This window comes from Schistocerca serialis, chromosome 3 (genome assembly GCF_023864345.2).
Source record: "Schistocerca serialis cubense isolate TAMUIC-IGC-003099 chromosome 3, iqSchSeri2.2, whole genome shotgun sequence".
In the NCBI taxonomy this organism is placed as follows: Eukaryota; Metazoa; Arthropoda; class Insecta; order Orthoptera; family Acrididae; genus Schistocerca; species Schistocerca serialis.
Window position 1 is genome coordinate 770,069,185 of NC_064640.1, and position 24,842 is coordinate 770,094,026.

General features: G+C 37.7%; 1 protein-coding gene across 1 annotated transcript in view; it reads left to right on the forward strand.

Annotated features, from left to right (window-relative positions):
* LOC126470611 (inactive phospholipase C-like protein 2) overlaps positions 1 to 24,842 on the forward strand; it is a 725,325-nt gene that overhangs the window by 647,176 nt on the left and 53,307 nt on the right. Inside the window, exon 16 of the mRNA XM_050098565.1 lies at positions 20,334 to 20,426. Coding sequence (XP_049954522.1) covers positions 20,334 to 20,426 — 93 coding nt within the window. The remainder of the gene's footprint in view (positions 1 to 20,333; positions 20,427 to 24,842) is intronic.

Below are 24,842 nucleotides of genomic sequence, written 5' to 3' on the forward strand. Positions count from 1 at the left end.
CATTTCGGACTCCAAATTATTATGGTTACCACACTTGAGAGACCTGAAAGCTAGAACCTGGAACATGCTGCCATAGGCACAGGTATTGGGGAACAGACAGGGCATATCTGCTGCACCTACTCGCAACCCCTTGCTATATGGCACATATTCGTGTGGAGTACCAATTGCTGTCCACCTAAATGACCATTGCCGAACTGTGACCAAGATGAAGCTGAACGCCCAATGACAGAACATGCTGCTGAGCACAAGATACTCAACTTCAAAGGCTGTTTCATCACCTATTCTTTCAAGTTTCTCACTCCTAACACTAGCTTCTCTGAATTATGTAGATGGGAAATGTCCTTACAACCCATGCTTTGACCCTGCAATCCTCCTGGTCTCTATCTCCATCAGCTCCTGTCACACTCGCATCTCATTACTACCCCTGTGGCTCCACCTCCCTCATTCTAGTCACACTCTCCCCCTCCCTCTTCCTCTGTTCTATCCCTCCTCTCCCTACTCACTCCTCCACTTCACTGTGTGCCACACACAACTCCCCCTAACGGTGCCAGAGTAAGCTCATGGGTACCACATTGCTAGCCTGCCCCTTTCCTGTCTCTTTCTCCCAGCTGTCAGCTACCATTCCCTCCAACTCGCCCTCCCCCTCCCTGCCTCCTATCTCAACTCACCAATGCCAGCCAACACAACCCCACTCCAGAGATGAGATGCACTGTTGGTACTATGTAATTAGCTGATACAATGTATCTGTGCATGGTTTTGTGTGTGTGTGAAAGTCAATGCTTCTACCATAAACACAAATTTATATCCAGCCATGGTGGATATGTATATGTCTTACATTTACCATCCCTGGGAAAAAATTTTCAGGCAGACTTGGTAGGATATTCAAAATTAATTGCTTAGATAATGTGTTTGCAGTCATAGAAAGGATGGCTCATTGAAATATACAAACATGAATGCTAGCTAGTTGCATAATGACAACCAGTGGTGACACAATTATTAGTAGATCTATGTCTACATTTACATCTGCGTACGTACTCTGCAAGCCACTGTACAGTGCATGGCGGAGGGTAACCTGTATCACAAATAGTCATTTCCTTTCCTGTTACACTTTCAAATAGTGCAACAGAAAAATGACTGCACAGATACACTGCATCATTACTAGTTGTATTAATGTTGTTAGAGATCTTCAATTGGGAAGTTGTATGGTTACATGATGAATTTTAAAGTAAACTAACCACAATATCTGTTATCATATTCAGAATGCACAAGTATGTCATTTTTCACAGAATAATTCTCATTCACTTCAACTACCTCCTATCCTTCCATCAGATTGATTAGTTTTTTAAGAATTCATTAAAGCTGCCGAACAACAGTTACTGCAGTAGTTTAAAGTTATGGAGCCTCAATATTAGGTAACTGGATGATAAAAGCTGGGACATATAAAAATAGGCATTAAAACTGTCAGAAAGTAAGTTATGACCACTAGTTTCCTGAACATGGGGACTTTCCTCTTATGAATTACAACAAACATTCAACAGAATCAGCATGCTTCCTGCTTGCTATTTCTCACATGTTACTGCTGCTCTGAATCATCCAAGATACGTGGACGACTGGGTAAATCAAACACTTTCTAAAAAGAATTGCAAATAGAGTCTTGCAAGCAGAGCTTTCTAGAATACATATGATGATCATATTTTATGAGCGTGGACCAGAAACTGTAGCATCTATTTTTAGCAAAATTTGCATTTATTTTTTGCAAAGTTTGCATCTATTTCCATTGAAATTTGTGATTTGTTTGAGTGATTAGACACACAAATTTAAAAGATCATGGCACTACATGAGTGAAGACGAACAAAATCTTAGTTCTTTGAAACTGACTATTAAAGAAAAGTTCTGATTGGGAACTTTTTAACTGGAATGTTCACTTTCACAAAAACTTCAACACCATTTTCCACCAAAATGACATTTATTTTCTTTGTTTGGCTGTATTTAAACTTCCAAAATGATTGTTCTGTTGAAAAGCAGCAGCATTTTCCCACTGGTGAACTGAATGCATCTCCAGTTTAAGGTGTTTCTGGACATTATTTTTGTCTTGCTGCCGTTTCTATAAATACAAAATCTGCAGACTTTTAATTTTGACCTTTCAAAGGCATTCATAGCTGTGCAACTCATGCTTGCCAATGGCTACAGACAGAACTGACAAGGCACTTAGTGTAGAAGTAGAACTGAATGTATAGTAACTCTCTTTGGACTTTTGGAGAAAAATTTTGGTGCAGTCAAGAAATGTTATAGCTTTTGTTTTCCAATCACTATAGCACAGAATGTGGGCACTGTAGGATATAGTGGTATATGGCTTCAAGCGTAAAGAAACTACAATTTTGAGTGCCAGAGGAGAGAGAAGCGGTGCTGGGAAACAAACCCCATGTCCCTTTTGCAGCACAGCAGCTTACAGCAGAAATTATGCATTGTCACAGGGATCACGACACTCTTCTGGTGTTGCAGTGGTCATAATCAAAATTCGTGATGGACCAGGATTAGTCACTTTGTTTGTTTCAAAATAAGAAAAGAAGACAATGAGCAATGCACAACACAAAGCATCTGGGGATGGCTACCATGCAAGTGCTTGTTGAAGCTCACAGAGTATTGTTGACAATGTAGTTCAGGCCTGACCTCTGCATTATAAGGTGCAACTACAGTTTAAAACATCTGCCACCTAATTTACCACATTAAAAGTGTTAGCATTAAACACACTATTCAACTTCCCACAGTTGGCGTGGCTCCATATCATTGAGCACATTGACACATCATTGTGTTTGTACTCTTAGAGACATTATCTACCAAACTGGGCTTCACCAGACGATGTGCAATACCAGTAACTGAAAACTGGTAAAATGTTTTGTATTTGTAGCCAGAAAATAAAGCTATTTCATATTGTCTCTAATAAAATATTTCATCTGGATACAGTTCACCATTAAATAGTATCTATCAAATAATTTAACATTTTGAGGCAGAATTCCCATCCTTTTTGCATTTGTTGCAATATGTGAAGTTTTCCAGTTCCTAATCATTGGTTTATAAGGTACTTTCAAAAATCTGTCATCATTTTAGAAGTGCTAATCATGCTAGATTACTTTCCATATCATAAGTGTGTGGTCACCAGCAAAGATTTGTTGTAAATGTCTGGATAGGAATCATTGGTGCAAAACTGACTGAACATTCTGCACCACATCCCTGGTTAAATGGAAAGCATTATTTACAATATTTGCAAGTGGAATTTCCCATACTACTGTAGAGTGTTCTTCTCCACATTCAATGCAAAACAGTGTTGTTTCAACAGCATATTGAACTACCATGTTGCCCTCAGGCAGTCAGGTGACATCTTACAAAAATGACTGAGTTTAGGCGAATTAGGTGCATTACATCATAGAGTGGCCTTCCAAGTCATCTGTCACCTGAGAAAGCAAATGATATTTAGAACCTGTTAAATTTTTCATTTATGTCTGAGTTTAGAATTATTTATGTATTTATTAAATTTTATTTTTTTATTCATATATTAGCAAAAACTTGGAACACATTGTTGTAAGATTTCATTATTAACAACATTGTACATTTGCAGTGCTATCTCATTGCAATGATATATCTGTAGTGCAGCTTGACTAATTAATGACATAACATTCCTAACCTATATAATTTGATGGTGAAACATTACCCAGTGAATATCACAGAACAATCTGTTATGGCATTTTCCTAGCTTTCATTGTTCATCTTAAGACATTCCATTAAGCTAATATACCCACAACCTGTTTCTATAGATTACCTGCCACTAACAACCTAGATGTAAATGGGGCATTAAACCCTAATCTTCCTTCTCTCCTTCTTTGGAATAACATAGAACTAGAAACACACCCATTGTTGAGTGTACCTTCTGTAAGGGTAATGAGACAGTTTTTATTGTCATTCTCTGTAAATATCACATGTAAGTACATATGATCGGGAAAATGTATACTCCAGAAAGGCCCAAAAATGGGCATTCTTAACCGTTTATTGTGGCTCACAGTACCTATCAGAAAATGTAATTAATTATTAGTTATTTGCATGTTCTGTGGATCAAAATTGTGATTTCTCACTACAGTGTGGATACAGCTGGTAGTGTCGTATACACAACTTATAAAATGGCTATGCATTGGCAGAGCTGTCATTTGTACTCAGGTGATTCATGTCAAAAGGTTTCTGATGTAATTATGGCCCATGTCGAGAATCAACAGACTTTGAATGTGGAATGGTAATTGTAACTAGATGCATGGGACGTTCCATTTTGTAAATCTTCGGGGAATTCAGTATTCTGAGATCCACAGCTCAAGAATGTGCTGAGAATACCAAATTTCAGGCTTTACCTCTCACCGTAGACAATGCAGTGTTCGACGGCCTTCAGTCAATGACTAAGAGCAGTGTCATTTGTGTAGAGTTGTCAGTGTTAACAGACAAGCAACACTGTGTGAAATAGCCCCCAAAATAATTGTGGGAAGTACAGCAAATGTATCGGTTAGGACAGTGTGGCAGAATTTGGCGTTAATAGACTACGCAGCAGACGACTGATGCGAAAGCCTTTCCTAACAGCACAATGTTGCCTATAGCACCTCTCCTGGGCTCATGACAATATCAGTAGGGCCCAAGACGACTGGAAAACCATGGACTGGTCAAATGAGTGCTGATTTCAGTTGTTAAGAGCTGATGTTAGTGTCCAAATATGGCACAGTCCCCATGAAGCCGTGGACCCATTTTGTCAAGGAGAAACTGTGCAAGCTGATGATGGCTCCATAATGGTGTGGGCTGTATTTGCACAGAATGGATTGTGTCCTCTGTTTCAACTGAACCAATCATTGACTGGAAATGGTTATTTTCAGCTACCTGGAGACAATTTTCAGGCTTCATAGACTTCATGTTGCCATGATGCTGCGTCATGTCACCGGGCCACAGTTGTTCATGACTGGTTTCAAGAACAGCTTGGACTATTCAAGCAAATGATTTGGCCACCAAGGTTGCCTGACATGAATCCCAGAAAATATTTATGGGACATACTTGAAATGTCAGTTTGTGCACAACATCCTGCACCAGCAACATTTTCACAATTATGGAAGACTATAGAGACAGCATGGCTCAATGTTTCTGCAAGGGACTTCCAGTGACTTTTTGAGTGTATGCCACATTGAGTTACAGCACTATGCGAGGCAAAAGGAGGTCCGACGTGATATTAGCAGATATCCCACGACTTTTGTCACCTCAGTGTATAACTTGAAACACCAGCTTATATCTTAAAACACACACACACACACACACACACACACACCATACTATGCACATCCTGAAACTCTTCTGTGGAGTAGAAGGAGTTATCAAGGAGATATGTTTTCAGTTCATGTTTCAAAATGATTTTAAACAAATTTAAAAATAATACATTTAAAAACACTTTTAAATTCTTTACAACATTTCATAGCTGGTCAAAGATTTTTGTAGCTGAATAGCTCATTTCATTCTGTACTACACTAAAGCTCATTGACGGATAGTGTAATTCATTTCTCTTTCTAATATTATATTTATGAAATTTGCTACTGTTCTCAATTTTTGACTGACTGATTGTTGACAACAAACAGCCCAAGAAAGTAAGTGTATCGTAAGGCTGTTATCAGTGTATCCTCAAGTTTAAAGAGCAGTTTTCAGGAAGTTCTAGAGTGGACACCATGTACACCTTACACACTTCCACACAACAAATTCTTCTATACAACACACATTTTTTTGTTGATGACTGGGTATCCCTGATGATGCTCAAGATGTAAGTGAATGAAAATAGAAAAGGTAGGTTAAATTTGCGATATTTTGATGTCCAAAATACAATGATATGTGTAACGAAAAAGTAACAGGGCATCAATACCTGATCCATGTATAGATATTTTAAGGCGATCTATAACATGTGACTTCTAGTTTGGATTCTTGTCAGTATAAACACCTAAGAACTTCGAATATTCTATTTGTTTTGTTAATTTAAATTCCTGCATTATTTCTAATGAAGTTGTCAGACCTTGTGCTGTACTGGATTGCATGTATTGTGTTTTATGTAAACACAGTGATCATCTGTCTGCAGAGATCCAATCATTAATTATTGTCATGAAAACATTTTTTTTTTTTTTTTTTTTACATTTTCAAGTGTAGAAATTACACACCGTCCAGATAGCCGAGTGTAACACTGCTTCTGGGATTCAGACAGGTGCGTTGGCCCCAGATCAAAACCACCTAGTGGATTAATGATGACAGCCAGTCTGCCTGCCAACTTGGATATGATTTATAGGTGATTTCTTACATCTGATTAGGTGAATACTGTGCTGGTACCCAAGTCCCATCTCAATTACATTATTTGCAAACATTTAGAAAATGTTTACTCTCTTTCACATGGATAACACTACACCCAGACATTTGGTGTACACATATTCCCTCTGGGGCAGGGGGGGGGGGGGTAATGAGGTGGCAGCAGGGAGGGCATCCAGCTACCTGTTCAATTAAACATGCCAAATCCAAGAGTAATCATGTTGACCCCATATAGGATGTGGGACAAAGACACAAGAAAAAGAAGTGTAGAAGTTCACCATTAGGCTTGCTCATAATGCTTGCATCATTATTAAATAGAAATATTCTGCTTCTTCAATAGACAATGTCTGACAAAAAGAAGTGAAGCACCCAGAGGGGGAGTAGGGTGAAAATGAATCTATGAGAGAGAATGTAATGTTATTTCAGTGATTCCAAGATAGAGTCCACTTTACAAAGCACTTGCCAGTATGATGTTGCACACCCCCTTATTTGGATGCATGTATTGATTTACTTGGGAAGCATGTCCAAGAGCCATGGTATCCTTTGCTGAGGCCAGCTGGCCCATGACTGTTTATCTAGTCCATGATATCCTGGAACTGGCACTTGGATGGAGCTGCTCCCACATGTGTTTTATCAGGACAGATCTGAGGGTGTTGCTGGCAATGAGAAATACCTGAGCATTATGCAGAATGTTCATAGAGACACATGTCATGTGCAGACGAGCACTGCCTGGTTGAAAAACGCCACCACAGTACTGTTCCATGAGAGATAACACAAGACAATGCAGGATATCTCTAACTTATTGCTGTAATGTCAGTTCCCTCAGTCACTACCAGCTATGACTTGAAGTCAACCCCAATGGCTCCCAACACCATGATGCCAGGAGTAACACTACTGTGCACCTCTAAAATGTTAGAATTGAGTCTCTCACCAGGCTGCCATCATACTCACCACAATTCACCACTGAACACAATGCAACACCATTTGTCAGCAGTCCATGATTCCTGGTCATTGCACCATTCAAAACATAGCCATTTGTGTTGTGATGCTAACTACAACCTATGTGTGGGACAGTAATTCTCTAGTCCAGCTGCTGCTAGGCTCTGGCCAATGCTGCAGGATGACACCGAAAGTTGTAGGGAGTCTGTTACTTGTTCTTGGAAGGCAGGCTTTGATATTAAGGGGTTATGGTGTGCTTGGTGTGTGGTATGAAGATCCTCTAGTGTGGTGATCAGTTTGGTCAACCAGAACCTTAACAATGAGCATACCCATCTCCACATGCCAATATAGTCCAACATCCAACATCCAAATGTTCTACATATCTGGGTATTGCACAATTCAACCACATGGTCAAATGGAGACACACAATGAGACTCCCTTCAAACACTGGCAGGTGCTCATAACTCTGTCTCACACAAGTATGTGGCATCTCCATGTCTTTCACAATGATCACTCAACACTGGATGCTGCCAATGCCCGTTATATACCACATCAGGTCTAGTAAGAGCACTAATGTGTGTTGGTGGCCATTCTGTCTGTCGCAGAGAGTGGTAACTCTAATTATTTGTGTACCCACTGTGCTGTGTACATGTACAACGTTAAGGTGCGTTTACACTGCGATTTGTATCGGCACGACTTGTATGAGTCGACAAGTATCAACCTCATACATGTATGAGCGTGCATTTACACTGGTTGATATGTATCACTGTGCGATAGCTTCCGACGATGATTTGGAAGATTTCACATTTTTATGTGCTGATACACTTGCTCTTTTGGAAGATGATAGGAAGAAAAGGCGGAGGAAGCGTAGATGGTGGCACAGAGAGTTTCTCGCGAATTAACGCTAGAGGATGGTGCATATTTTAGAAATTATGTTAGGATGAGTATGGAGGATTTCCGCGGTTTGTTATCACTTGTGGCTCCTCTTGTGTCCAAAACCAACACAAACTTTCGGGAAGTGATTCCACCAGAGGATCAGTTGGCAGTAACACTTCGTTTTTTAGCCACTGGGGATTCTTCGTAAAACGAAGATTTCATGACAAAACATTTGCATTGTCGCGTGATTGCTAATGCCAACATCTCACACACGATTGTCGGCATTAGCATCCGTTGTCAACATTATCACGCGAGGCCGCAGGAATAATAGCGAAACATTGATATATGTGCCAGAAGCATGAAAAAATTGTATAATGTATTACATACTCTGATATATATAAAACTTTTACCTTCACTTCTTGGGATAAAACTTGCACAATGGCCTCGCAAACACGAAGAATAATGTTGCATATGGCACTTTTTGATATTCTGTGCAGATACATTAACGTCGAAACGACAGTCGGCACCTTCAAAACTCAAACAGCCGCCAAAGAGCCTGGTACTACGCATGCGCTAATCGTCAAAATAAGCGGCAGTCGACAAGACGACAGGAAATGATAGTACTGCGCATGCGCGAGTTCTTCAAATGTCGCTCATACATGTCGCGTATATGGCCAAAAAGCGATAAACAAAATGTATATGTGACATGTATGAGCTGGAGGGTCCGCATACAAATTCCGTGAATTTTTGTATGAGGTGATGTATCGCGACATGTCAAATTGACATGTCGCTCATACATGTCACGATACATGTATCCCAGTGTAAACGTACCTTTATGATGACATCCTCACACCTGGTATTATTTTCTGAGTGCTTCACATTTTTGTCAGGCAATGTATGATGGAAAATCTTTTATAAATAATCAGAACAAGAGTAGACCCAGCACCAGTATCTGTGGTACATCTGTAGGGGTTGTTCCACATTCTGAAGTTATTTTGTTGTATACATTGCCTGTGCTGCTTAGTGCTTTACATATACACAGATAAAAAAAAACTCTTATGCTATTTGGCTATAACGTCACATATTTGGCTATAACATAAGATAAATTATATGACTCGTTGATATCACTCACTGGCCATGTAACGTCTGTTGAAAGCAGTGCATGGTGTAAGGTTCATGTGTTGCATGAACTGGGAATGGGAAATGACTTATGAGGGGTATTCAATAAGTAATGCAACACTTTTTTTCCACCAATTTCATTTGAAAAATTCAGAATTTGTTGTGGGACATCATGGAATATTCCCACTTCTGCCCCTATTGTTTCATGAAGTGCCAGTAAGTGGCAGCGTCATACATAGCTTTCAAAATGGCGTCTGTAGTGGAGGTGTGTTCTGAATCGAGAGCTTTTTTTCTTTTTTTTTTAAGGGGGGGGGGGGGGGAGGAGGGGGACCAGAACATTGCAGATATTCATAGGTGCTTGAAGAATGTTTACAGAGACCTGGCAGTGAGCATCTACATCTACATCTACATGACTACTCTGCAATTCACATTTAAGTGCTAGGCAGAGGTTTCGTCGAACCACAATCATACTATCTCTCTACCATTCCACTCCCAAACAGCGCGCGGAAAAAACGAACACCTAAACCTTTCTGTTCGAGCTCTGATTTCTCTTATTTTATTTTGATGATCATTCCTACCTATGTAGATTGGGCTCAACAAAATATTTTCGCATTCGGAAGAGAAAATTGGTGACTGAAATTTTGTAAATAGATCTCGCCGCGACGAAAAACGTCTTTGGTGTAATGACTTCCATCCCAATTCGCGTATCATATCTGCCACACTCTCTCCCCTACAACGTGATAATACAAAACGAGCTGCCCTTTTTTGCACCCTTTCGATGTCCTCCGTCAATCCCACCTGGTAAGGATCCCACACCGCGCAGCAATATTCTAACAGAGGACGAACGAGTGTAGTGTAAGCTGTCTCTTTAGTGGGCTTGTTGCATCTTCTAAGTGTCCTGCCAATGAAACGCAACCTTTGGCTCACCTTCCCCACAATATTATCTGTGTGGTCTTTCCAACTGAAGTTGTTCGTAATTTTAACACCCAGGCAAAAGCATGATGAGTCTTTGGGCAAGGCATTCTTTCATCACTGTAGCAAGGTCACACAGGCCTATCCATGCTGGCAGGTTGCACACAGCTATGATTCTTGTAATGTTAGAATCTGCAGATATTCTCCTTCAAGGTGATCAACATATCAAAATCAAATACCTTGCTGCTCAACTGAATGTCTCTGTTGGAAGAGCTGACACACTCGTCCAACGGATGAGGTACTCAAAGGTGTGTGCACACTGGATCCCTCGCCACCTAACAGAAGACCATAAAGAACAATGTATGATTATCTGTGTGAAATTGCTTGCATGTTATGAGGCTGATGGTGACAATTTTTTGTTGGATATCATCACAGATGATGGAAGGTGTTCATCACTTTGAACCAGAAACCAAATGGTAGTCCACGGAGTGTCAGCGCAGCATCTCTCCTCTTGAAAAAGAAGTTCAAAGCTGCACACTCAGTGTGATGGTTTTCTGGGACTCTGAAGGGGATATTCTATTTGGTATCCTCCATCAGTGTGCAATAATCAACTCGCAAGTGTATTATGCTCTGCTGAGAAAATTGAAGAAACAATTTCAATGTTTTGTCACCATGGAAATGCAAATGAACTTCTCTTTCTCCATTAATACACGAGGACTCACACGAGTCTGCGTACCCGAGGGGAGCTCACAAAACTTGTTGGACTGTTCTTCCTCATCCATCCTACAGCCCATGGGGAAGTTATTGATGCAGCAAGATGTTGGCTCTGATGTCGACCAGTAGAGCAGTATCGCGTGAGCGTACAGGGCCTCTCAGTAAGGTGGCATAAGGCCATCACATTGAATTGAGATTATGTTCAAAAATAGGGTTTTGTAACCAAAAGAGTGGGGATTAATACTGTGTATTGGAATCGTGAATAAAGCCGACCACAATTCAGAAAAAAAAAACTTTTGCATTACTTCTCGAATGCCCCTCATACTATGGTTCATTTGAAAAGAGTCCCAAAAAGAGTACTTAACACACAGCAAACATCCTGCGACAGACACCAGTCTTACTTCCAGAATTAATCTTTCACTCTGCAGCAGACTGTGTACTGTTTCCTGGCTTAAAGCTGTGTGCCAGAATGGGACTCAAACTCAAAACCAACTGAGCTGTCCAGGCACAATGTGTGACGTGTCCTCACATTGAAACTTGGAAAATGGGAGAGAGGTACTGACACAAGTGAAACTGTGAAAATGGGTTGTGAATGATGCCTGGATACTCAGTAAGTAAGAACACTGCCAGTGAAATGCAGTGTTCCATGTTTGAGTCCTGGTCCAGCACATAGTTTTAATTTACCATGAAGTTTCAACTAGTTTTATTTGTTATTGAATGTTTGAAAGCTACAACAGTTACAGTACTATCATGCACATTTGAGGATCTTGCCAACCAACAGAACAGTAGCCCACCTGTTAACAGATCCATTCTGCACATACTCTCATACAGACCATTGTAACATGTTCCCACTGCTTCTAATGTACCTCATGTGTGTTCATAAGTGAAAATGATTCATACAGTATAATTCATGTCCCAGACCAATGGTCAATGGCTTGAAATATATTCTTGGGCCCTTGTGTCCAAATTTTCAATTCACTCTGTGAATGAACATGCGTATGTTTAGCATCAAGCCCTTGAGGCTATGAATTCATCAACCAGCTGAATGTACTAGTGACAGTGGTTTCATGGTTTTGGAAGTGCGTACATGACATTAATTTGGCCGTCTATGAAGGAACGTAAATGATTACCCATATTGCAATTTTCCAACAGTGAAGGCTTGTAAACAGAGTGTTATACTCTTAGATATCATGCACACCCTTTGGAAAATGATCCAAGTTAGATAGTGTTAAGTTTTGTCAGGTTGAATGGCCCCTAAAGGTTGCAAAACTTAGTCCTGTTAGTAGTAGTAGTAGTAGTAGTTTATTCATCCAGAGACAATGTACATATATAAAGGGTGAACAACACTCTACACAATACAAATGTGCATAATAGACTACACAACATCAGACCGCATTGAAACAGCGTGTACAACTTTGATTAATTACATTAATGTATGAGAGAGACTTTTTACGTGGAATACACAATTGATATTTAGATATAACATATAATAATTCTAACACTTTTGTACATATTATTTATTTAGATCATAGCAACAGTAAGATAAAAATTACTATTGGCACAGAGTACATAAATCTAATAGTTTTGCATGAAACTATTCCAGGTATTCATTTACATTATAATAGCAGTTGGCCATTAAAAATTTGAATTCTGCTTCTTTAAATGAAGACAATTTTTTATTTCTTTTATCTTTACCAGTAGTTTGTTATACAATCTACTTCCTTGTGTGTTTGTCTGTTTCTGTGCCAAAGCCTTAGGCACTTGTGTGATTGCATGAAACAATACATCCAAACATTTACTACATCCACTGTGTCTGTATATGCACTGAACACTGCAGAGCACAGATTATAATTGTCCAAAAATAAATTTTTACATGGGCAACAACAAATTCTGTTCAAATTATTACATAGGTAATTACATAACCTTTTCTTGTGTGTTGTTCACAGTAATAGAAAAATTTTTAGAGGACGTTGCTCTTACTTTCAACTGTTAAAATTACTTTTCTTTGCAAACTCCACAATTCCAATATTTGTGTAAAGTGGAACAATTTTGTGCTCTAGTACATTTCAAATTTCTTTTACTTGTTATGAGTACAAAATTGTGTGTCCTAAAAATGGCACAAAGGCTGAGGTGGCAGTCATGGAGTATATAAATAAAGTAATTTCAGGAGTCTAATGTGGCAGTTATAACTGTGAAAATGTATTAACTACATGGTTGTAATTTAGTTACTTTTTTATAAGTATTTGGCAGGTGAAGTTAATGGAAACAAACTCCAATTTGTTTGAAAATTTGAGATATATTGCAGAAGACTTTTGGAGCAGTACAAACTGTCTTAGAATAAGCAGTCCAATCCAAATCTAGTTCATACAATATCAGTGATTTGCCAAGAATAACCAGAATGTGAAATACAAACACCATAAATCAAGATAGTATGCTACCCGGTGTGTATTTCACTGACTGAACTACAAATGAATTAGACCAGCCCTGGTGGGCTGGCTTCTATTAGGAGTCTGGTGTGGTCTCATCAGAGGGTGCTCATGATGACACATGTCATCTTGATAGTGCCATTCAATAGTAATGCTGTGCCAGCTACTCATTTTCCATATTGAGATTAGGTGGTACCATTACACTACTCAGTGAGCACTGTGGGAGAAAAATGTAGATGGTGCCTGGTCTGTAGCAGCCTTCCCAAATTTGACTTAGCTGATCTGTCTCTAAAGCTACTGGTAGTTATAGAGCTGTCCAGGGATGATTAATTGATGAAGAAATCAGAGTTTTTAACAAATGCACTTCCTCTGGTACCATCAGAGAAGCTGACCAGGAAATTTGAGGCCTGCCAAAGAATATGGGAAATGTAGACATCTAACCAAAGAAGCTGATGAAAAGTTATTCCCTAATGTGCTTGATTCAAATATTTCTGGTACTACTATAGCAGGTAACAAATGAACAATAAAATGGAATAGGTGTACATTTGATGAAAGACATTGAACAGACTTTCAAACTCTGCATTCCAGTATACTTTGCACTGAGGTGACAAAAGTCATGGGACAGTGATGTGATGTGCACATGTATGGGTGGTGGTAGTATCATGTACACAAGATATAAAATGGTAGTGCATTGGCAGAGCTGTCATTTCTACTCAGGTGATTCATGTGAAAAGACCTCTGATGTCATTATGGTTGCACGAAGGGAATTAACAGACATTGAACACAGGATGGTGGATGGAGCTAGATATATTTCAGAAATCGTTAGGGAATCCAGTGTCAAGTGTGTTCTGAGAATACTACATTTCAGGCATTACTTCCCCCATGGACAACCCTGTGGCTGACGGCCTTTACTTAGTGACTGAGAGCAGTGGCATTTGGAAAGAGCTGCCAGTGCTAACATACAGGCAACATTGCATGAAATAACCACAGAAATCAAAAAAGGACATATGACAAAGTATCTGTTCAGACAGTGCAGTGAAATTTGGCTAAGGCCAGCTGTGGCAGCAGATGACTGACATGAGAGCCTTTCCTAATGCCACACACCACCTACAGCATGACTCCTCTGATTGTAATCATATTTGTTGGACCCTAGATGACTGGAAAAATGTGGCTTTGTCAGATTTCAGTAGGAAAGAGCTGATGGTATGGTTTGAGCGTGGCACTGACCCTTAGAAGCCATGGACCCATGTGTTAGCTGGTGGTGACTCCATTATGGTGTGGGCTGTGTTAACATGGAATGGACTGGGTCCTCTGGATGTTTAGCTACTTGGAAAACACTTGCAACCATTCATGGATGTCAAGTTCCCAAATAACAATGGAATTTTTATGGATGACAATGCACCGTGTCACCAGGCCACAATTGTTTGCAATTGATTTGAAGAACATGGTGAACAATTCAATTGAATTGTTTGGCCACCCAGATCACCCAACATGAATCCCATTGAGCATTTATGGGATGTAATTGAAAGGTCAATTTGTGTCCAAAATCCTGCACCAGGAAAACATTCATGATTATGGATCGGTGTATTGTCAGAATGGGACAATATTTCTGCAGGGGGCTTCCAATGACTTGTTGAGTCCATACCACATTGAGTTAACTGCAGTACACCAGGCAAAAGGAGGTCTGGCGTGATATTGGGAGGTATTTGTCAACTCATTGTATGCATCTGGAAATGGCTATTATGCTAATACTGGTAAACATCCTAATTTTATGACACCATATCAAATAATGGAAATCTGGGTGGTGGCAGCACCATATAGACTACTGTATGCTATGTTAGTGCATACAGTAGACTGTTGCTTCATGGCAGGGCAATTTCCTGCTGTGTTTAATTTAATTTTTTGCCTCAGTTTCTTGTGTAGTCAATGCTCATGCCGCTGGTGTGACAATAGTTGTTACTGTCTTAACCTCATAACCTACAGATCCATTGCAACTTTTGGTAGGCAGTCTTCTTGTCATTTTAGTATTTAGCAAGATATTAATTTTAATAAAGTCACAAACACAGATAATACAAATGGTAATCTGTGCAGAATGTTTATTTCTGTCAGAAGTATTTTACCTTCTAGTGAAACTGAAGTAGATAGTTCCTGTAAGTTAGTGTGGTTAGAGGTAATACTGGACAACCACAATAAATAAATAATTGGTTTCTTTTACTGACCCTCAACTTGATGATACAGTTTCTGAACACTTAAAAGAAAACTTGAGTCTTGTTACAAGTAGGTACCCCACTCTTACAATTACAGTTGGTGATGATTTCAATCCATCCTCAATATGTAGGTGAAAATACATGTTTAAAGTAGTCAATGGCAGACAAAGAACATCATCCAAAATTGCACTGAATGCTTTCTTCGAAAATTATTTTGAACAATTAGTTCAGGAGCCCACTCGAAGTGTAAATGGTTGCATAAACATATTTGACCTTTTTGCAACAAATAATCCTGAGAAAATATGGAGCTTCATGATGGATACAGGGATTAGAGACCACAAGGTTGTTGTAGCATAACTGAAATCCGTAACATCCAGATTTACCAAAAATAAATGCAAAATATATCAATTTAAAAAGCAGATAAATATTGACACCATCCTAAGAGACAGTCTCCACTTCTTCTGATCTGACTGTGTAAGTATAAACCAGGTATGGTTTAAATATAGAGAAATAATAACAGTGGTAATTGAGAGATTTGTATGATATAAAGTAATAAGAAATAGTACTGATCACCCATGGTACACAAGACAGGTCAGAATACAATTACACAAGCAACAGAAAAAGTATGCTAAATTTTAAAGAATGCAAAATTGCCAAGATTGACAAAGTTTTGCAGAAACTCTGTCTCAAAATCTGGCAGAAAACCCAGAGAGACTCTGGTTGTATGTAAAGTACATCAGCACCAAGACAGACTCAATACCTTCCCTGCACAATAGCAATGGTAATGTTACTGATGACAGTGCCACTGAAGCAGTGTTAGTAAACATGGTTTTCTGAAGGTCCTTCTCCACAGAAATAAAGTAAATATTCTAGAATTTTAATCAAGAACAGCTGTCGACCTGAGTAATTGAGAAGTAGATATCCTCAGCATAGGAAAGCAGCTTAAATCACTTAATAAAAGCAAGAGTGCTGGTCTAGTTTGTATTCCAGTTAGGTTCCTTTCAAAGTATGCTGATACACCAGCTCCTTACTTAGCAATTATATATAACTCCTCACTTGTTGAAAGATCTGTATCTATGGACTGGAAAGTTGCACAGATCACATCAGTGCCCAAGAGAGGAAATAGCAGTAATCTGCTGAATTACAGACCCATATCACCAGCATCAGTTTGCAGTAGGATTTTGGAGCCCACACTGTGTTCAAACAGTACCTAAAAAAAAAAAAAAATATTGGCAAATAAGAAGCATGGATTCAGAAAATGTTTTTCTTGTGAAATTCAACTAGCTCTTTATTCTCACAAAGCAGTGTGTGCTATTGATGAGGGATGTCAAATTGCTTCCATATTTTTAGATGTTCAGAAGGCTTTTGCCACATTCTTCACAAGTGACTTCTCATCAAATTACTTGCATGGAGAGTATCATTTCAGTTGTGTGACTGGATTCAAAATTTCCTTTCAGAAAGGTTACTTTTCATATTAACTGATGTAAAGTCATCAAGTAATATCTGGCATTTCCCAAGGAAGTGTTATAGGCCCTCTGCTGTTCCTGATCTATATAAACAATTTAGGATACATTCTGAGTAGCCCTCTTAGATTATTTGTAGATGATGCTATCATTTACCATCTTGTAAAGTCACTAGATGATTGTGTGTGGATGTGTAGGTCCCATTGAGCTAAAATGTTAAATAAAATTCTTAGTCAAATGCTTTAATAAGTTACTTGCATCATCTGCTAGTTAAGTAAAATTCTTATTCCAATACTTTAGTGAACATCTGTTACACCTATGTAACATTTCAAAGACAATTTCAGTTAATTATGTTCTGCTATTCTTGCCACACCAAATAAGCAAGGAAAAAATATATTGATATTTATTGTTGAGTCAGCTGTAAGTGTTGAGTTTATTAGAAAAAGTACTACAAGAATGGTAAACCTTTATAAGGAGAACACAACTACAAAATTAAGTTTTATCAAACAGATAACTGTCTGACCATTTACAGTGACAGAGACAAAATTGTAGGATTGGAAAAATTGCTAGAAAGAAAGCATAAGCTTGCACATGTGCTTCAAAAGAACTTTAAGGTTGTGAGAGGCTAGAGTAGTATGATATTTTGTTTTATTCTATTTTCTGTACTACATCCAATGAGTTATTGGCTAGTACACTTGACTACAACAATCCCATTACTCACTAGGGGCCTTGTAATATCTGGCTTTATTGGTCTTAAGACACAAACAGATTTTAACTATACTGACACTTCCACACATTCTCACATTTGCAGGATCATCTTTCATGATCTGGGTAAAGGACATTTTTTTAAAGTTACTGAGATACAAGGTTATAGATTGGAAAATAATTTAAAAAATAAGTTTCCAATCATTTACTTCATAATGGAACTGATTTAAGTAATGGAGTTGTGTTGAGGGTTATATTCTACATGTACTAATAATATGATTTCATTCACTTCTACATGGAACTATAAGTAATCTTAAAAAAAAGAGAAAAGAAAAAAGATGATACTCCTCTTTTCTACTTGTAGCATTACTGATATCTTTGGAAACTTTCTCAGATACTGGAACTTGTATAAAAATTTTAGAACCCAGGATGTAGTAAGAATGAGGGTAGGAAACCCCCAACGTATCCCTTTCTCGTCCACAGTGAAGGAACTGTTATTTCCAAAAGACAGGAAGTGTATCACATTTACTTTCGTATGTGTTTGTTGGCAGAACTACACATTTTCCCTCCTGAAGGTATGTAGTGGGCAGCAGTCGTGTATCATAAATTATAAGTTTCCTCAAATGAATTTTCCTTTCATAAAATTAATTGGACACAGCATTTCATTGTCTATAATGGTGTACACACTCTGTGCAACTTACAATAGCAGAAGAGGCCAAAGTATTTTTATTTTGTGGGGTGAAGCAATTGTACATTTCACAAGCAGATATATGTATAGTAGTGTGGAAGGAGGAACTTGTGATTCATCTTTGCGCATAAAAGTTCCTACAAAAAGTCTCAAAAAAAGTTTTTTCAGGCTGTGAGATCACAACCATTTGTCTCTATAATGTTTCTCTTAGGCACCATGAAAATACAAATGGTTTTCTAAACTTTGGCACCAAAATTGCTATGGTGATCTGTTCTGTCACTGGAAAGAAACAACACTGTTTTCAGAACAAATTGTGCAACAGAATGGCAGGAACTTAATTATCTGTTTTATTATTTGTATAATTTGTTTATCATTTCTTGGGGCCATTGGTGTAAAGCTTGACACCTGGAAATTTATTTTAATATACATTCCTCTTGCCCACACCAATCTGAGCTCACATGCACCCTTACACTTGCCCCGTAATAGTTCAGTGTGAACATTTGAATAAGTAGGTATAGTTCACTGAGCTTTCATTACCATAAAATTATTATAACAACATAATATTTCAGAAACATATAAGTGTGTGTGATATAAAGTAAATGTCAGAATTCAATGACTTGTAAACAACACAGTTGTACTATCTTCTTAAAGTGTTAGTTAATTCATACAGCGTTGAGCACAGTATACAAGTAAGAAACTCTACATATCTTGGTTGAAGTAGTTTCCAATGAACAATATATTAACAAAGTTAACCATTGTTCTGCCAAGGCTGTATGCTTTTGTTAAAAATTAAAATTTATTGATATTTTGTGACTGGCCAGTTTTGGCTTTACAAACTGTTTCCATGTGATGTCAAGGATCTACTAAAGATGTATGGTGTTATAATTTTAGGAAACTGGACACAGCATGTGTGCCAACATAATGTTTAAGTTTGTCAAATGCATCAGATTTTATAATTTTGGGAAACAAGACATAGCACATGTCTCCAGTACATGTTGGAAATATGAGCTGTGCCTGTTTCCTATGATTGTGACAGCTGTATTTAGTGGCAACTTGGAACCACATGACAATGGCCAACTGGCCATAGCTGGCTAGTCTTCCAATAAAGCAGAACCATATGTTTAACCTTCATCTGCAGACACGTACATAAAGAAGTTGAGTAGATGCATTTCTATTATATTTCTCTGCTAGTTTTAAATTATGGCTCCACTTAAAGTACAGGCATTATCACTGAGTGACAACAGTATTATAATTTCTTATCATTTATTTTGATTATTGACTTCACTTAATAAGATGGGATAAATAATAAAACAGAAAACCTTATATTGGTATACACTTTCTATACTGGATGCTGAATCAAGTTAAGTAAATTGAAGAGCAGAAGTGTAGAATAATCTCTTCATTCTCATCTGACTCTTAATGTCCTCATACTAATTAGTCCATGTTATTCTTTCTGACATGGGACAGTTTGCTTTTGGGATCACTTTCTCAGATATTTCAAGGAAAATTATCTTCTATTCTCTAACAGTTCATCTACAGCACTCTAGTCATAGTTGGTGAGGCTCTTTCATACCTAAGATTGTACTGTCATTGACTGCAACATAAGAAAAACATTGCAAATAGGACACAAAGTATGTAACAATAAAATGTTAAGTTATTTTGTGTCACCTTCATAGTGGAGAACTTTGCCAAAAGGGTTTGATTAAATTTATAAATAATATTTTGCTCAAATTCCTAAATGTATTAAGATTTATTCAGTCTCAATGTAAATAAAATCCACTTAAAAGACATTGTAATTAAAGTTCTCACTAAGCATTACTATATTCATACTGCAGAACCATACCTATTTATAATCAGAGCAGAAGAGTACATTCTGAATTGAATTTGTTAAATACATGATGATTTATCTCAGTTTCCTACATAGGAGGGTGAAAAACCAACAAAAAATGGATGTTGTGGCTGCAGAGACAAGCATTTTAAACTGTCTGTCACAAAGTGGCCACCAGGGAGAGCAGTGGTATGTACTGAATGGTTTTGTGCCACAGTACCCTTAAAACCCCAGAGTATCCTTTGCTTTGGTAGCTCAGTATTACCATGCTAAATATGCTGCTTTATGGAAAAAGCCGTATGTCGCTCTATTACTCTTGCATATATTTGCTACTTTGAACATTACATAAAAATGAAATCCGAGGAATTAATGTAACGGTATTAGAAGCATTTTGAAAGATGAATATTAATAACATTTGTGTCATAAGAGAAGCTTCTGCTTAATAGATGATAAAACAGGAGCAACAGCCCACAGACACATACAGACACACAAATTGGAGAATATGATTGAATCTCTGACTTTGTAAACCTTTGAATACTTATTTTGTCAGGAACAAATGACATTGATGAAACAGGAAAACTAATTGCTGGAGTAGGTTAAACTGTTCCAAAACATTTGTCCATGCAGAAACAAGGAACAGCAAGGGAGGTAAAAGTAGTAGTGAATATCATTTTCATTGTTATCTTAAACTTGTTCTTTGCATTCATCTGTCATGGGTGTTCTGGTACATGGAACAAGCACCCTGTGCCTTTTTTGATGTGTAGTTATGAACAACTTTACCTTCATCCCAATACCTATGCAGCACGTCCTTCCTTTTTGCTATCTCTAATCCTTTCTTGTCTCCTGGTTATAGAAAAACTGAAATAATTGTATGTGTCTGTTAGCATGGCTCCATTTATTCTTGGTTTAGCATCCGATAAAAAAAAGCTCCTCTTCTGTGTCAAACTGGTGTCATTTGTGTAATGTGACCAACAACCATAAATACTGACAAAAATCTGTTATGCTATCAAAATAACTACTGTCGTTTCGATCGTATATTCCTCGTGACACTTGCCTGTAATGCCATCACCAAAATTTAAGCTTTCTGTTTCTGCTTCCTTTTAGTATAATGTTGCCAAAATGTGTTTGAGGACTCTTAAAATTTAAAAACCTAAATCTATTACTGAAAAAAAATGTAAGTATTAACAGTGCAAAATGTAAATCAGTTTTATAGACTGACTGTATATAAGAACTATGTTTCCTTGTAGGAAAGTTTCTAAAGATTGTTATTCTGCATATTCAAGTATAATTTTTTAATTCCATCTCAGGGAGATGCTCAATACATAGTAATGTTTAAGTGCTGTAATACTTGTTGTTAGTACATGTCAGGTAGTGCTGTTTACAAATAATACAATTCATGCACTGTGTTGCCAGTATCTCCATATGAAGAAAGCATATTATTGGTATTTCACCCTCCTATTTTGTGTTAGATTTGTACAATGTCAAAGAAATGTCATCAATCACAGTAATATAATACAACTGTCCATCAAAGAAAAAGAAAGTGATGAATGTAAAGTGTGTGAGGTTGGCACTGTATTCATTCATCATCCTCACCATCTTCCTCCTTGCACTCCTCCCTTTCAAAGGTTTTTAGACAATCTCATATATTTGAGCTACTATCATATACTGAAATATTTTCTTTGTCTACTGTTTTATCTTTAGAGAAACTAAGTTGTTTGCTCTGGTGAAATAAAGTGAAATGTTGTGTGGCGACAGCCTCCTGTCAAGTAGACCAGTCGCCTGGTGCAAGTCTTTTAAGTTGAAGCCACTTTGGTGACTTGCATGTCAATAAGGATGATAGGATGAAGAAGATAACACAACACCCAGTCCCCGAGCAGAGAAATTCTCTGATCCAGCTGGCAATCAAATACAGGCCCCTTGCATTGCATTCTGCCGTGCTGGCCACTCAGCTATGGAGGTGGACATTTATTCTGGTGTTTCACATTCTATTTATATAACCATCCCATTTTCTGAGGTCATATTTTATGTGACATTTATTTTAAAACTCTAAGCTGTTGCTAACACATTGTAATGTATCTTGTCCCTAACAGCAATTTTTAACAGGAATTAATTTCACCTCATTGTTTGTCAGCCTTATTTGGCTTCCATAATAGAGTACCGCATAATCACAACTATACTAAATTTCAGTTATAACTGCTGACAAATAGTTAAAATAATATATTTTCTTATTGTTCTTATTTCAGAAAGACATTTTATCACTGTTAAACACTGAGCATATTAATGCCAAAAATGGATAAGCTGAACACTGGAAGATATGTTTCATGGTTTAGTCTTTACCACATTTGCATTAGTTCTGCTCTGCCATTTATAGGTTGTCTTTGGACATGTCCACTCCTGCCATTTGTCTGTCTAAGGATGTCGTGTTACATAATTTCCATTGCAGTGAGGCAGCAACACTTCCATAACTACCATCTGTCCTGGAATGTTAGGGACCTTGACTTAACACAGCTGTCTGTTTTTCACTTCAGGTGACACAATTAGTTATTGTGTTGTTTTCAGCAGGCTGTAACCACAATTTGGTCTCTGAACTGGAGGTACATTAACATACAGTGGATAGGTATTTACATATTCTAATCTCATCCTCTCCTTATTTACAGCTATTTTTTCTGTGAGTACTAGGTGGGGCTATCCCTGCAAGCTGATGTGGACTGTCACTTGGAATGAACTTTAAACAGCCTGCCACTAGTCAACAGGTCTCATTGAGCAATATGTCCATTTGGTTAGCATGCAATGATGACTAGAAACTGGGTGTGTATATTCTGTGACAGAGTAGCAGGTAGCAGATTAACTTCCCTGTTTGCATTGTAACAGCTCATTAATCATAGTTTTTTGCTGTATCCAGAAGTGCGATAGATATGTAGCACATTATATGAAATAAATTAATTAAATGAAGTACTGCATAAATACCTACCTTTTGTAGACACACCATAACACATAAATTGTTATTTCCATTCTAATTCAGCCTCACCTACATGATAAACACCTTTTTAATTTAATCACTAATCAGTAGAAATTCAATAAATAACTATCTTTGAACTACAGTTTTTTGAATGAACTCATTTTATTCATGAATTTTCATCACCTGCAGATTACACCCACTTTCCATGAGCTCTTGTATACCACTTCCTCTTGAGAATAGTTCTAACACATAACTGGCCTACAGTTAAATATTTACCAGCAAAATTGGTCCACAAAATACGTTTTGAACTTCAGCATAATCAATTTTTCATTGAAATAAAATATTTTATACTGCAAAGCAAATTAGTTCATTTAATTTTTTTGTTTTGAATCAAATGTAGAAAAAATTACAATTTTAATTGAAAACTTTATTATTATAAAACTGAATAAGATTTGAGAGAGCTATACTCAGCTGTAAGGGACACAGTACCTCACCTCATGAAAGTTATAAGTGAACTAACTGATACCTCATATTGTGAAAATCACAAACTGCTCTGTATGATGCCTCATTTTGAAAGTAAGAAATTAACTGATTGATATCCTCTATCTTTAAATCCTGTACTGAAGAGACCACAATGTTTGTTAATGTACTGGCCAGTTTGCACAGGAAGATGATTTGTGTGAAACCTTTAAGCACATGCAGTGCTTTCTAAGACTAAGGACATTGTCAAGCATTACTCACAAATATTTCAGAGTGTCACAGATCTGTAGTTGATAAATATTCATGTTGCTTTCAGCTTGCAATGGGCTTTCTCAGTAGGCATGCTAACACTGTGGAAGGACATTTGCCTGGTATTTGGGATACTTGTGATGCAGTTCCTCCTATGACCATCCAGATTTATGCTTTCTGTGGTTCCCCTGACGTCTCTAAAGGCAAATTCTGAGATGCCTCCTTTGAAAAATGCACAGACAGATTTCATCCTCATCCCAAACTTGTGTTCCATCTCTAACAATTTTTATGTCAACAGTATGTTAAACCATAATTTTCCTTCCTTATGAGGTTTCTCATTTCTCAGATGAGAGGCATAAACTTGAGTCTTTGCAGAATTGGCCTTAGTGATTCATGGTATTCATGGGCAGTAGACAGACTTCTTTGCACTACTTCAAACTTCATGTGGCTACAGTAATGTCATCAGTGGACAAGATTCTTATGGTGTCTGAGAATACTTCCTGCCTGTTTGTGTAGATACTGGCAAGGGTTTGAGCTAATATGCTTCTCTGGAGAAGACTGTTTTTCTGTATCTTCCACCAGCTATTTTGTCCTTTGAAGATAGAGAAAAATTTACAATTCTGGAGAAGTGTAGCAAAGGAGCGTAGTTAATCCACTATCCTTTATTAAATTATGCACCTTTTCAAGTGGTAGTTCATGCTTAACAGTCTCATACGTTGCTCACAGGTCCACGGAACCCACATCTTGCAAAACTTAAATCTTGACAGATTCTTAAAACCCACACCTTGTGAAACTCAAAACTACTCTCTACAATCTGCATTCATTTCAGCAATTGTCCACTGTAGCTTTTGTCAGGAGATGAAACTGAGCTTGCTCTTATGTATGTGGTGAGCCAATCACATGTAGAATTTGATTCA